Source organism: Urocitellus parryii, chromosome 1, assembly GCF_045843805.1.
Source record: "Urocitellus parryii isolate mUroPar1 chromosome 1, mUroPar1.hap1, whole genome shotgun sequence".
NCBI lineage: Eukaryota > Metazoa > Chordata > Mammalia > Rodentia > Sciuridae > Urocitellus > Urocitellus parryii.
In genome coordinates this window covers 231,137,280-231,153,600 of record NC_135531.1, presented here as the reverse complement: position 1 = coordinate 231,153,600, position 16,321 = coordinate 231,137,280, and the positions used below count along the sequence as shown (strand labels likewise).

The 16,321-nt window shown below is 34.3% G+C and overlaps 1 protein-coding gene across 3 annotated transcripts in view; it reads left to right on the top strand.

Annotated features, from left to right (window-relative positions):
• The window catches only part of Sestd1 (SEC14 and spectrin domain containing 1), a 126,789-nt gene that overhangs the window by 87,417 nt on the left and 23,051 nt on the right, over positions 1-16,321 (top strand). For all 3 annotated transcript variants that reach the window (XM_026392010.2, XM_026392012.2, XM_026392013.2), the window contains exons 9-10: positions 2,246-2,457; positions 10,543-10,665. In XM_026392010.2, the coding sequence (XP_026247795.1) occupies positions 2,246-2,457; positions 10,543-10,665 (335 nt within the window). The remainder of the gene's footprint in view (positions 1-2,245; positions 2,458-10,542; positions 10,666-16,321) is intronic.

Below are 16,321 nucleotides of genomic sequence, written 5' to 3'. Positions count from 1 at the left end.
AACAAACAAACAGAAAACTTGTACAAGATCAAATAAGCTTGAATTCTATCCATAGCTCAAAATTAGGGTATATATGTGTATTGAGAATTGTAATGCAAAAAAAAAAGAGTACATGTATAATGGCATAATTTGGCATAAACATACTTTATATGCAGAGTTATGAAAAATTGTGCTGTATTTGAGTAATAATGAGTGTAATGCATTCCACTATTCTCATGTATTTAAGAAAAAAACAGGTCTAAATGCAGAGGCAATAACCCCTTAGCTGTCTGCAGTGACCTTGCACAGTGAGTGCTCTGTGGAGCTTGCCATGTGTGTTCTACCCATAGATCCATAGTTGTTATGTCACACATTCCAGGAGAAAAAGTTGGAATTCTTCCCATTGGAAATACCACAATTTTATTTCTATCCACTTTTTCCAATAATAGCTCATAATTCTAGTCTGACTGTGGGACAGGCACTCTTCTAAGCACTTTATTTATGTTAACTCATTAATTCTTTACTACAACCCTGTGAAGTCTATACTGTTATCATCCCAATATTAAGAGGAGGAAATGGAAGCACAAGAAGGTTAAGTAATTTTTGCAGGTTATTCACCCAGTAAATGCTAGAGTTGGGATCTTAACCCAGACAGTGTGCTTTCAGAATATGTTCTTTGAAATAATGATGTCGTGCCGTTTCTCTAGTGGAAGTGGTATCAAAAGGCCAACATTAAGGGTAACAGTTGCCAAAGTAGAAAAAAATAAATGTGTTCTGATATCATGCTTTTGATTTTATATACGGAGATTTGTGCAAAGAGTTAGATGTGTTTTAAACAGGTGTTTCTCCAGTTTTAAGATGTGATGAGGAGTAATAAATTTTGAATATCTTTGTTGTAACTCTGTTGTCCTAATGTTCAATGTGTCATAGATCTTACTTCCCTAGAGAACAAAGAAATACTTGTACCCTCTGAATTATGCTTAAATGTTAAAACAGACTACCAGTTCTACTCTATATTTAAAATTTAATTCCATGTATATGTTTGATATTTTGAAAACTGCTTATTTTAAGACATTGAATTAAGAAACTATTTTTTTTTGTATCAGGGATTGAACCCAGGGGTACTTAACCACTTTAATATTTTATTTTAATATTTTATTTAGAGACAAGGTCTTGCTGAGTTTCTTAGGGCCTCACTAAATTGCTGAGGCTGGCTTTGAACTTGTGATCTCCTGCCTCAGTCTCCTGAGCCGCTGGGATTATAGGTGTGCACCACTGTACCTGGTGAATTAAGAAACTTCTAAAATTTGTATTTTAAAATTAATTTTATATGCCACTGAGTCTTTTTTAGGTGCTATTAACTCTTAAGATAGAGATTATAAAGTATAATGTGGAGAGGTTTAGGAAATTTTGTTTACTTATTAATTTAGAGATTGGAAATAGCTCTCTTTCTGTATATTGAAAGTCATTTAAAAAGTCATATTTTACTGAATTAAAAGTAAAAGAATTTAAATATCATGTATTGTTTGGTACCAAAATAACAGAATCATTTTATCCTGGAAAAATAATCTTTACTTTTAAAATTGTGCATATATTTACAGCTTTTGTTGTAAATAAGTGGATTTAGTTGTAAATGAGTTGATTTCCTACATGAGCTTGCTATAATTGAATCACATTCAATGCAGTTCTCACACGAGTATGTTTTATGATTCACAGTTAATATGTTTGGAGATTTTACAGAGATTATTTATAATGAAAATTTTATTTATGCTAATCATACATCTGTTTCATTGTCAACTTTTAAGTGTTGTGATGAGATATTAATAGGGATCAATACTGAAATCTTATATAGCTTGGATTAATATCATCATACAGAAATCCCAGAGTATAATTCTGCCCTGTCAGAAAACATGATTGATTGGCATAGTGTTCTAAGTAATAAATCCACCAAACACAAGAATGTGATAGATAAAACATACAGAAATTATATATCACCATATATATGCTATACTATATTTTCTGTTACATAGCATATATCTATAGCATATGTATTTGTGATATATGATAGGGCACTTTAATATTAATTTTTTTGTATATATATATATGTATTTATATGCACATGTGCAATTTTTCTATTTACTGTGATTATAATTTTCTTCTTTGTATTTTACTGCTTATGACCTAGAAGATATATAGGTGGATAGTTTTTAAAAACAAATTGTATTTCCTTATGGGTATTAATTACAAGTATCTTTTATTTGTAAAGGGCATGAATTATTATCCGAATTACAGCAGCGTCGATTTAATGGCTCTGATGGCGGGGTCTCGTGGTCTCCTATGGATGATGAACTGCTTGCGCAGCCACAGGTTATGAAATTATTAGATTCACTCCGAGAGCAGTACACCCGCTACCAGGAAGTATGCAGACAGCGTAGTAAGCGCACCCAATTAGAAGAGATTCAGCAGAAGGTGATGCAGGTAGGTATCTGATTGGATTATATCTAACCCTTTCATTCTAAATGTTTTTTTCCTGATAATTTCTATTTTGTGACTTTTACTAAGAATTATTTATACTATATAGAGAAATATATAGACATTTCAAACTGGAATTCTAAAAATATTTTATCTTTTTATATATAGTATTTAGATTAAAGTCATATTATTTCTTCAGTGATGACATTGAGCATTCAGCTTACTCTAACACAATGAGTTTTAAAAATAGGTAGTTGGAAACATGATGAGTGCTTTCAGAATTCTTGCAATAAATAATATCTGATTATTGATATTTGATTTATTCTCTTTTTTTTGGAGGGGGATGTACCAGAGATTGAACCCAGGGATGCTTAACCATCAAGCCACATTCCCAACCCATTTTTTATTTTTTTATTTTGAGACAGGGTCTTGCTAAGTTGCTTAGGGCCTTGCTAAGCTACTGAGGCTGGCTTTGCAATTGCAATCCTGCCCTAACTGTGCCCAGCTGATTTCTTCTTCTTCTTTTTTTAAATGAGTATTTGTATACTCATGTTCTCTTAAAAAAAAAAAAAAAAACAACATTTTTTTTTCTTTTTTTGTAGTTGTAGATGGATGGACAGAATGCCTTTATTTTATTTATTTTTATGTGGTACTGAAGATCAAACCCAATGCCTCATACATGTTAGGCAAGTGCTATGCCATTGAGCTACAGCCCCAGGCCCAGTCCCCTGATTTATTTTCGATTTCCAATAACTTACTAGTTTTTTTTTGTTAATTTGATAATTATGATGAGTTTTTTATTCTTAGAAAATATAAATGTAATATAAGTAATTCTAATATTAAATGTATTGTTTTATACAGAAAATATTAAATGTATTTATTTCCTAAGAAATTTTAGTTCTCTTTAAAATTGAGTTGTATAAGAAATGTAGGCAGGAATGCTCAAACTCAATACTAAGGAAAGACATTTATGTTCTTTTGATTACATTGGATTTTTGTCTGTTTTGTAATTAAGAAAATAAAATCTTTAAATATTTAACTTAAAAAATGCAAATTAAAAATGTCCCAGTTTTTTATCTAAATTAATTAGGTAAATATTTATTAAGTGCTTATTAAATAGAGGGGATAGTGCTAGACATTATATAGGACATGAAGGTAGACTTGGTTTTTGCTGTTAATGTTTAAGGGGCAAAAATGTGAAATGTCACAGGACATGGCTGAAGTGCCGTGCCATGGGCATTTATAGAAGGGATTATTTCTCTGGCTCTGGGCAATCTGGGAAGAGTTAGTGGGGAAAACAAAACTTAAGCTTGTCTCCAAGAATATATAAGATTTTATTCTGCAGTGATGGCTTTGAACAACTGGCATTTTGGGCTGTAGATCTGTGGTAGAGCACTTGCTTAGCATGTGTGAGGCACTGGGTTCGATTCTCAGCACCACATAAATAAATAAAGGTCGATTGACAACTAAAAAAAAAAGATTTGCATTCTGTGGAGGATAAAGAATAGCATGAGTAAACAGCTGCTTGAAATCCTAAGCCTTGGCACAGAGGGGATTGATGGCCTTTTCACCATACAGCATGGTCAGAAAGGTAGTCTCCATCCCATACCTAAGACTTGCTCTATCTGTCTACTTTCTTTACCCCCTTCTTCTCTTCCTTTTTTCACTAATTGAAATACGGATAATAACAGCTCTTTTAAAAGTCTAGTGTTTGGGGGAAGAACCCAGTATTCAATTAATAGTAGCTGTTTTTATTTCTATTGAACTAGTTTCTACTCTCGATATTAACTGCAGTTGTTAGTGGACTTTTTCTGTAAAGGGACTAAGATTTAGGCTTTGTGACCAGACAGTCTTTGCTGTAGTTACAGCCGCTTAGCTCTGCTATCATCGTGCAAGAATAGACATAGTATTGTGTAAATGAAGGTACAGGGCCTTTCCCCAATAAAACTTTATGTACAAAAACAGGTGGTGGGGCAGAATTGGCCTGCAGGCTACAGTTTGCCGACCTCTGAACTAGAGTATCAAGATGTCATAGGAAAAAACAGTTGAAAGGAAGGAAGGATCATGAAAATGTTGAATTCCAGGCAAAAATTAAGGCTTGAGGCCATGGATAACCACATATAAACTTGATTTCTGGGGATACTTTAATTTATGCAACTTTTTCTGTGTTCTCATTTGTAAATTAAAGAACGGTTCCTATTAATTCAAGTAAACTTTGGCTAATTCGTTTGAGATTATCTTTGAAAACTACAAAGAAGAAATAGCATAATGGTATAAAACTCAGATTTTGAACCCATGTTACCTGGGTCTACCCTCTTCTACTTTTAAGCACCTTCACCTTGGGAAGAATGTTCCATGCTCTAGTTTTCTCTTTAGTCAACAGAGAATAACAACAATATCATCATTGACTATAATAGCTATTTAATAAGACTGTTGTGGGATTTATAAAAGATAGTCTTTGTAAAGTGTTTACTGCTGGATATTTATTCTAGACATTGCTATAGGCAGAGAACACAGGTGATAGGATTCATCCAGCGTTTATGCTTTGGTAAAGTGGAACAAATGGCCATGACAGAAAGTCAAGGACACAGGAGTTAATGTGTTAGCAAGCACATTTTTGAAATGATGGGCCAGCTCAATTGGATAAAGCAGTTGGAGAAGGGAAATAATGATGGTGATATTTATGATAATAGTAATAATGGTAACAAGATTATTATTTTAAAAAATTAAACTTCTGTTAAAGAATGAATTTTTATTTTTTAAATACATGACAACAGTGGAATGCATTACACTTATTATTACTCATATACAGCACAATTTTTTGTGACTCTGTATATAAAGTATTTCACGCTAAATTATGCCATTATACATGTACTCTCTTTATTTTTGCATTACAATTCTTAATATACATATATACCACAATTTTTCATATCTCTGTTTGTATATAAGGTATGTTGACACCAAATTCAAATCTTCATACATGTATTTTGTATAATGATGACCATCACATCCCACCATCCTTGCTATTTCCCCTTCTCCCTCCCTTTCTCTCCCACCCCTCTTCCCTATCTAGAAATAATCTTCCTTCTATGCTCTCCCTCCCTACCCCACTTTGAGTCACCCCCCTTATATCAGAGAAAACATTCGGCATTTGTTTTTTTGGGATTGGCTAACTTCACTTAGCATAATCTTCTCAATGCCATCCATTTACCTGCAAATGCCATGATTTTGTTCTTTTTTAGTGCTGAGTCATATTCCATTGTGTATAAATGCCACATTTTTTTAATCCATTCATTCACTGAAGGACATCTAGGTTGGCTCCATAGTTTAGCTATTGTGCATCGTGCCACTATAAACATTGATGTGGCTGTGTCACTGTAGTATGCTGTTTTTAGGTCCTTTGGGTATAGTCCCAGAAGAGGAATTGTTGGGTCAAATGGTGGTTCCATTCCCAGATTTCCAAGGAATCTCCATACTGCTTTCCAAACTGGCTGCACCAGTCAATCAATTGGAACATTAGTGGTCACCATGCAGTGTTTTCCTATATTCCTGTTTTCATAGATGTCAACTTAAGGAAAGATTTTTTTTTCCCCTCGCCAAAATGGTTACTTAATATTTTTTTTTTTTTTAGAGAGAGAGAGAGAGAGAGAATTTTAATATTTATTACTTAGTTTTCGGTGGACACAACATCTTTGTATGTGGTGCTGAGGGTCGAACTCTGGCTGCACACATGCCAGGCGAGCGCACTACCACTTGAGCCACATACCCAGCCCCAAAATTTAACTGTATAATTGATGATATGCTGATCACATGGTATGAGCTATACCATCTCCTGGCTTGCAAATTTGGGGAAAATGTAAAAATTTTTTGTTTATATAAAGGTCATCATTAAATTGAATATCTTTGTTTATGTTAAATTCGTAAAAATTGAATTACTTCAGATTTCTTTGTTCAGTAGCTTGTCGCTAAAAACATTATTCAAGAGGAATCCATAACTCTGATAAACTAGGTGTTAGGTAGTAACGTGATAGTTATCAGCACTTATTCCCTACAGTTCAAAGTGGCAGCATCAGACTTCATGTAGTATGCAAGAGTTTTTCATACTGCTGCTGCTGTGGCAGTTAAAAATTATATTTCACATGCTTTTGGCTGGAAGACAATGACACTTCACTGAAATGTGATATTGTTATTCCCATTATTTATTATGGCAGTAATTACCACCAGCACTGCAAATGTTATTTCTAGAATCATTCATGTGCTTTTCTTCTGTGTAGAGAGGAACTGTAGATGCAAAATTAGATACACTCTGAGTATGTAGCTAGAGGCTGTATTCTCAGACCCCATGCCATTTTTGTGGGACAAATCCTTAACATTTGCTTGACACATCATTTTGGCTGGTTTGACCTTACATACTTCCAAATATTCTCTCATGCACTCTTTAGAAATCAGCCTGGCCATGAAAGAATAGTGGATAGTCACATTTTTGGCCTGTGCAAATATTTGTCATGGTAGATTTTAAGAACACATCTCCAAGGTTATACTTTGCATATAAATGTAACCATTCCAGGGGTCACATTGTTATGAATTGGATACAGAACTGTTTTTTACAGTAAATTAATATTCAGATTGAGCAAGATGTTGTGTTTGAAATTAAGTTTTATATAATAGTTGTTTGGCAAGCTACCATCATTAATGCATTTAAATAAACTTGTTTACTGGGGCATCCACCTCAATTTGCATTATTTTTATTAGAAATAGTTACCCATTTACTGGGTCTACATTACTGATGATGCATACTAAGGGAAATTATTTTCTGCATACATTAAAACTATATGGGTACTTGACTATGTAACAGGGTTTTTGTGCCAAGATGTCTTTGTTAAGTATACTTAAAATTTACTTTTAAGTTTGTGTTTCTTCAAACTTTCATTCTGTCTTAAGTCCTTTTTGTGCTGCTATAACAATACCTGAAACTAAATCATTATAAAGAACAGATTTATTTCTCACACTTCTGAAGGCTGGAAAGTCCAAGGTTGAGAGTTGCTTCTGGCAGGGTCTTTTTGATGCATCATCCTACTGTAGGAGGTATAAAGGCAGCAGAGCATGAGTGTGGGATGAAAAAGAAAAAGAACACATGTGCAGGAGTCAGCCAGCCACACTTGCCCCTGTAACACACCTACTCTCAGGATAATGACATGAATCCATTCATAAGGACAGAACCTTCATGACCTAACCACCCCTTCAAGTTCCTGCCTCTCAACGCCATTTCATTGGGGACTAAGTTTCCAACACATTCAATCCCTAACATCATTTTTTTCCCTAATATATTTTTTCCCAAGTTATATTAACTTGCTTTTTTAGTTTCTAGAGTATTCTAAAATCAAAGTTTACATGTTTGGTGTTAATAATTTATTACTAATGAGTTAAAAATCTTAAATGCCTTCATTACTTTTAGAATTTAGATATTTCTAGTGAAATAATTATTTAAAATACCTAAATTCACTTCATCTCATTTTATCTCAGTGTGTCCATATCCATGCTCAAACATGTAGTGATAAATGAGAAATAACTTATGATCAAAAGGAAAATGGAAAATTGTTTAAAAATGTTGATGTAAGCTTCCTTAAAGCTTACTCTTTTTTATTTCCATATTTTAAAGTGTTGGATACCGTAGTTAGTTCAGGGACTTCCTTGAGAACCCAGGGATCTGATTGGAAAATGCAGATGTGAGAAAAACAAGAAGCTAGGCTACAGAAAACCTGGGAAAAGCAGAGGCTGGCAGCTATTAGTGTCTACTGCTCTGAGTGCTGAGTATCTTACATACAATGACTGGTATAACCCTGTAAGGTGGGCATCACTAACATCATTTATAAGGTGAGGAACAAAAGTTTTTGGACTAGTGGGAGCAGAGCCAGAATTCAGCATTTAGATTCATGTGTAGTACCTCTCTAATACCAAACTGTTCATCTGTCTCTTTTGTGAAAGAATGATATGACAGGCTAATAGACACAGGATGTTAGTACCATGCCCTTCTGAAGACAGCGCATATGAAAGGTTAAAAAAGAAAAAAATGGAGATGTTGAAGGACAAGCCAACCTTTGCATTCTAAAGAGCATCTGAGGATAGCTTGCCTATGAATTTGACACTCTGAAAATATAGTTTAACCAAGAGAAAGTTCCACTACTTAGGGCTATTCCAGTGAGTCAACAGTTCTATCCTTTGACTCTTGTTTTTGAGTTTTTTTTATTATTATTATTTTGTTGTCATTGAATGCAAGAAGTTCTATATCAGAAACCTGTCATAGGAAAATGATACAGAATTAGAGAAAATACCATATGTAATTGCTATCTATTTTTTTAATCACATTGCTTAGAATTGATGTAGAGTGGAAACACTTTAAATGTCCAACAATAAGAATGTAGCAGATATAATGGTTATTTAAGGTACCATATTTCTTAGTGCCTAATATTGGTTGGTTGAGTGGCTGGCTGGCTGGTTGATTAGATGGGAGAGAGGCAGGCAGACAAGCAAATAGGTTGATATTCTTAAAAAAGAGACTCTTGAAATCACTGAAAATTGTAATAACTGTAGCCACTTGGAAACTCATTAGAGTATGATAGTTTAATGATAAGTGAAAAAATACAGGATAGAACTTACACTCTGAGAACTGACTGTAGCAACCCAATCTGGAGTAGTATATGAAAACTATGTGAAAAATTAATGGAAGAAAATACACATGATTGTTTTTTATAATGTCCTTTCATATAATTATAAAAAATAAAGATGTGTGTACTGTTAGGTTTAAAAACAAGACAATGTAAAGCTGGTGATATGATGGAGTGCACTGTGGGGCTACTGGTTGTGTTGACACAGTTCTAAGGCAAGCCTGTCCATGCAGACCCTCTTAGTAAACTGCCTTCACTCCTTGGGAGTTATCATGAGTTTAGATTTAAGGCATAAATCTAAACATTACATATATTTTTGAATTTCTTATTCTTATGTAGCAACAGGTAAATTTCGGCAGTAGTGTTTTCTTTGGTTAAAATTTCTTCATGGGATGATTGTGTGTGAAGACTTAACAAAAATTTCACTCTGTCTGCTGAGTATTTGTTCTTTGCCTAACTGTCTAGCTCTGCGCTCCTGAGAACCTGATAAAAATTGAAATGTCACCTATGTTATCAGGTGGTATTGCTTATAGTAAAAATTACCCCAGTTCTGGAACTGGGAGAACTATACTATTTGATGGAAGGCAGAACTGGGGACATCCATGAATTCAGTTGACACTCATAATGGGTGTGGCCCTGAGGGATGTGAACTTTTCATGCTGGAGTGACTCCTGTGTCTCTCCCATGTGGACAGAAAAGGGACTTGGGAGAAGAGGAACTCCTAAAATGCCACCCAGGATCAACTATAGCTATACGCCTTCCCCTCTATCCTGGGTGGACTGGAGCTGGTGGGATTTCTTATGGGTCTGAATGTTTAGTTGATCCTAAGAAAGCACCTAAAAGGTATTATAATTCTGTAGTTAGTTTTTAAATTTTCTTTTCAAAATGAGAAAGTAGTATTTTAGCTTTTGTTAGTTCATTCAATTTTTTTTTTTCAGTGCTTAGGGAAGAACATTAGACCAGATCACACAGGTTTTAGTCCTATTTTTTTTTTTTTAGTAATGGGTTATGTTACCTTGGGGAAGTCATTTAGTCTCCCTGAAACTCAATTTTCTTAAGTGTTAGATAACCTTGACCAATGTCATTTCTGATTTCCCTTTCAACTCTAAATTCTGTAGTTTTCTGATTGTCTTATCATAAGTTGATTTTTAATCCTCTTTTATAGAACCGTTCCAGATTTCTTTTTAGCTAGACACATGATCAGATAACTGAAAGCCTAAGACTACAGTGTACATCTTTCAAAGTGTAAATTTTGGAAATGTCATAACTGTGTAATTCCGAAAGAAATGTTTATTACTTATGTAGTAGAACTTAAAGAATTTCAGTTTAAAATACTTAAGGAATTTGGGGGAGAGAAAACCAGTTAGACTGAAAATTTGAAAAGCCTTTGATTATTCTAAAATTTCATCTCAACTTTCATTTACAGGTTGTAAACTGGCTGGAAGGACCTGGATCGGAACAACTGAGAGCCCAGTGGGGGATTGGTGACTCTATTAGGGCTTCCCAGGCCCTACAGCAGAAGCATGAAGAGATTGAGAGCCAGCACAGTGTGAGAGGCTTTTTCCTCTGCAAGTTACAGTGCAGTTATTCTTGTGCATAATTAGCATAGGTGGTACTAAGTGCTAAGCTGCTGTTAACTTTGTATAGGGGCCTAGAATACAGTTTATTGAATCCTTACAGGTTATAAGTTTTCATTTTGACCACTTAGTGTATGTTAATTCGAAGGTTGGTTTAGGTTTTACCTGCAATGCAGTTTCATTATATTGTTACTTCTCTAACACAGTGTAGATGAAATTTTAAAAGCTATAGTGATGGAAAAAAAAAAGTACAAAAATAGAGCCTTCATCACTAGTCCCTCCAATAGAAAAGTCTGTTCTTAAAATCCTAGAGGAAGGCCCTTCCCTACTTCTTTGGGAGCATGCTGTACAACTAAATGCTGGGAATACCACCAGGACTGCGGCCTTACACACAGCTGATGGAGAGGGAGTACAGAGGAGGCAGAGTATCTTTCATTCTCTGTGCATTTAGGAGTCACATTTGTAATTGTGAAGAGGATAATTAGACAGATCACAGGTATAGATTGGGAAATAAATCAATCCTTATTCAGATTATAGATAAAATTGTTCAAGAGAATTTAAAATGCAACAACTTGAAATGTGGAAGAAACAGATGTTTATTAAGCTCATGCTTGGTTATAGTTAGTTCTCTATGTGGAGAAAGTAGTCATATAGTTTGTAGATTAGGTAGTTCATCCCCCCTCCCTGAAGCCATATTACTTTTTATGGTAATTTTAAATATATTAAATACAAAATTGGAAATATAAAATTTGATCCATTAAATTCTATCTCCTTGGTCTATCCATCTTCAAAAATCGATCAGTAATAGTGTTAAACTCTGGAACAGGTGAGTTTGAAGGGTCATTGGAACATTATATTTTCACAATGTGTTTCTTTACCCATCAATTCCTCTACTTGAAGTGGTAATAAAAGTTGAACAGTTAAGAAATATATATTTTACATAAGTATGGTTAAAGAATAAATAATATTCTTTGCAAATAAATTTGAGTAAATCTCATCTGTATTAGAGCTATATTTTAATGATATCTAATAATCATTTTATTTTTAAGGAGATACATTCTGTTTACTTTCCTCATATTGCTTTTTTTAGTAATCTTTCTCCAATTAGGTTTTTTTTTTTTTTCCTCCCCCAGTCAGGCTTAACTGTCAGTGGCACTGGCCAATAATCTACATAACATAGCCTAAAGGAGTTGTAGTCTAGCTGAGACAATAATATGTAGAAAGAGCTATCACAAGATTTGGAAATCATATAAAGATGGTACATAGGTAGTCTAACATTTCTAATTAGTACTTGTAAGAGACTTGAAAAAATGAAATCCTGGGGCTGGGGTGGTGACTCAGTGGTAGAACACTTGCCTAGCCCATGTGAGGCACTGAGTTTGATCCTCAGCACCACACAAAATAAATAAATAAAATAAAGGTATTGTGTCCATTTATAACTAAAAAAAAAAAATCCCATGTAGTTTATCCATTTCACAGGTTCCAATATGGTTCTTCGTTTTATGGTAAAAAATTAGAATAATTTATATTTAATTTATAAACCCTGTTCCTGAAGTTATGATCTTTTAATTATCTTATACTTTAAAAAATATTTTTTATTGTATGGACATAATACTTTTATTTATTTATTCTTAGGTGGTGCTGAGGATTGAACTCAGTGCCTCACATATACTAGGCAAGTGCTCTGCCACTGAGCTACAGCCCCAGCCCTCTCTTAGGCTTTTAAAATACCATTACACTGTTGATATTTTTTACATGGATTATGATTTATTTGATTATTCTGGATGGAACATGTTACTGTAGTATAGATGGTTTCTATAATTTGTTTCCCTATAAATTTTTGAAAGCAGTATTTGCATAGAATATCAGGTTTTAGTTAAGAGAATTTAGTCACCAAGTGTTCCGAAAGTCCTCTTAGTAAGGAAACATGATACTTGAGGAGCCCAGAGATAGGGTTTATATATATATTTATTATTTTTAAAAGCTACCAAGAGAGTTATAGTTAGAAATTGGATTCTACATATATCATGTATAAATTCACAAAAAGTATTGGAATTACATTTTATATTGTATGTTGTGTGGGTGAAATTACCATTGACATACATAGAGACCCCTGTGTTTAAATGTTTGTTTATATATACTTTTATATGAATTTTTAAAATCAGCTTAAAAAATAAATTACATATGGGTATCTCTTTTCATGTACTTAAGCTTACTTATAATGTGGAAAAGATATACATAACTTTTATATTGGAAAGGACCTTATAAATTAAAATATCCCTTTCTTATTTTATAGATGAAGAAACAGACTTTTTAAAAAAAATCAATAAGTTGCTAGACTAGGTTAAAAACATAGACATCCTGATATCTAGATAGGATCCCTTCACTCTCTCTCTTAGGGAAAGTTACTAAATTGCATGGATATGCTTAAGATACAATGTATGTATGTATGTATGTATATTCTCTTGCTATTTGAGGACACACATACACATTTTTTAAAATATTTATTTTTTCGTTGTAGTTGGACACAATACATTTATTTTATTTGTTTATTTTTATGTGATGCTAAGGGTCGATCCCAGGGCTTCACATTTGCTGGGCGAGAACTCTACCACTGAGCCACAACCCCAGCCCCATGCACATATTTTGACATCTGTATTCATAGATCTGGACCCCAGAGGAAAAAATATACTCTTGATTTATTGTGGATTTTGTTTCCTTAAATCATGTGTGATATTTGGGATATTGGAAAATTGGAGGGTCAGGACATATTGAATGGGAATATAGTTGAAACAGGATTGACCACAAGTGGGTAATTATTGAAGCTAGATTGCACATGGGGCTTCATTATGCTATTCTTTCCACTTTTGAATAGATTAAAAAATTTTTCCATTCTTTAAAAGGTTTAAGAAAAGATAATTGCATTGTTTTAGCCAGCAGGTGGCACTGCATTCATTGTCACCTTAGAATTGTAATGCATTACACTGTCATATGTAAATTTAAAAAATTTTAAAAAAAAGACTAGGTTGGTGCTGGATGAATATGTTAGTATATGATGTTTAAGATATTCTAATACTTTTCTCTATTAGTAAAACAACAGCTTCAAGTATTTACTGGAATTGTTCAGGTCTTAGGAAATTTCTAGTATTGATAGTTAGCAAGGGTAGAATTTGGAAAACTTTAATAGACCATTTTGTATTGAAGTATCATGTCAAGTATTATGTTTTCCATTCCACATGAAAGAGTAATGCAGAAATAAAGCTATCAACTCAAATTTATTAGGATATTCAGCACTAATAGAGAAAAATGAAAATCCTCCTGATTTGTAGTTATTTGTGAAGGACCATGAATTAGAAGTTTGCTTGGTTTTTGAATACAACCCAACAAAAAATATCAAAGTGAATAGAAGTGATTGTAGAGTCTGTTTATAAATCTCAAAATATTTGACTACAATGGTAAATGTACTTTTACCTTTGGGTAGGGTAGGAGTGTGTTGGGAAGAGCACATGCCGGTGCTGTGGTACACATCTGTAATCTCAGAGGCTGAGACAGAAGGATCACAAGTTCAAAGCCAGCCTCAGCAATAGCTAGGTGCTAAGCAACTCAGTGAAAACCTGTCTCTAAATAAAATACAAAATAGGGCTGGGGATACGTCACAGTGCCCCTGAGTTCAATCCCTGGCACACACACACAAAAAATGCATAGCAGGAGAGTGTGGAAGCATGCATTTCTGAAGCTGCCTCTGCATTCTGCCACTGTCCCACCTTCCACAGTACTGACTTCTGCCCCCAAAGGGCCCCGTGCTTGTGTGTGGAGCCTAATAGATGGTAATGGAGCAGGTTTACTTGACACATCAAGACCTCTTTGTCCTCAGTATATATTCTAAGTGTATAACATAGCCTGGGTTGGCAGTATTTCTTTCCTCCCAGACTGGGATTCCTGCTCTTGGTTTAAAGTACAAAGTGCAAATGATCATTTCACCAATTATATATTGACACTGGCTTAACCACAATCATAGTGTCAGTCCTGGCTGTTCATGTTCTAACATTCAAATGCTTTCCCTACTTATCATCTTTTTTTTTTTTAAAGAGAGAGAGAGAGAGAGAATTTTTTAATATTTATTTTTTAGTTTTCGGTGAACACAAGATCTTTATTTTATTTTTAATTGGTGCTGAGGATCGAACCTAGCGCCCGCGCATGCCAGGCGAGTGCGCTACCGCTTGAGCCACATCCCCAGCCCCCTACTTATCATCTTAATCCAAACCCCAAATCTTGGTGTTGACTTTTTATTTTGCTATAAATTAATAAATTTCAACATAGTAAATGTGTATGAACAGAGTACAAGAATGGCCATAGTAAATTGAATGCAGCTGTTTACCTAAGGTTATATATATTCTATTTTCAGGAAGAAACATTTTGACTAATTTTAAACATATACATATATGTAAGCCAGACCCCCCCCCTCAGTCCCACAGAGGTATAGAGTTTGTCATTTATTTATGACATACTCAATCAGTAACATCAGTAACTCAAATTCTAGGTATTAATTTATTGAGACATATTAGCCTTTATATTGTATTTACATCCCTAGTCACGTTGCTAGAACTTACATGTATTTTAAGATTTCAAACCAGGACAAAACTCAGCTCCACAGTGGTGGTTCTTAAACGTTAATGGTCAAGAATTATCAGAGGTGCTTGTTAAAAATGCATTTTCCAGGGCCCCACCCCCAGAGACTCAGAGGCTGAGGGAAGAACTTGGGTATTTTGATGAACACCCAGGTGATCTAGTGTAAGTAGTTCTCACTGAAAAGTGCCATCCTGGAATTCTGATCCTTTAGTTTACTACTTTTCTCAGAATCATTGCCACTACTTCAGAGATTTGGATATCTTTATTTAGAGCATTTAGTTAAATTTTAATTACTAAAGATATGAGATATGAGACCATGACAATGATAATTTTCTCAGGTAATATTCTATACTTTTTAAATTGTCAGTCTGCTTAATCATTGTGATAACTGTAGTTTTACAAGTATTTTATGTATATTATTTGATGAAATTCTTACAGCAACTAATAAAGTAAGTATAGCAGGTGTTACTATCACCATTGAATGGAGCAGTTTTCTTAAATTCTGTACCACTAACACTTAAGGCCAGATAAAAAATTGTTGTAGGGGCCGGCCCGTGCATTGCAGGGACATGTATCCATAACACTAGTCTTATCTGTTAGATGGAGCAGCATCCCTCCTCCTTACTGGTGGTAACCAAACATTCCATGTGAGGCAGAATAATACACTGTTTCCTCTATGATTCAATGCCAACAAATCTACAGTGTTTTCTGTGCTTAATGCATTCATTCAACACGTTAATCGAGCACAGATGATATGCCACAGGTTGTTTTAGGCTCTTAGGTTATCGCCCAGGATTACCATATGGAATTATAATCATGTTGGGGAGGTAGGGAGTAGAGAGGCACTATAGGTATGGCATTTAAGAAAGCCTCCTCTGAGGAAATGACATTTAATCAGAAACCTCAAGTTGGTATGGAGTAATCCAAGCAAAGGGCCCTCTAGATAGAGGGTGTAGCATGGAAGCACCCCAAGGCAGGAATATGACTAAAGAACAATGA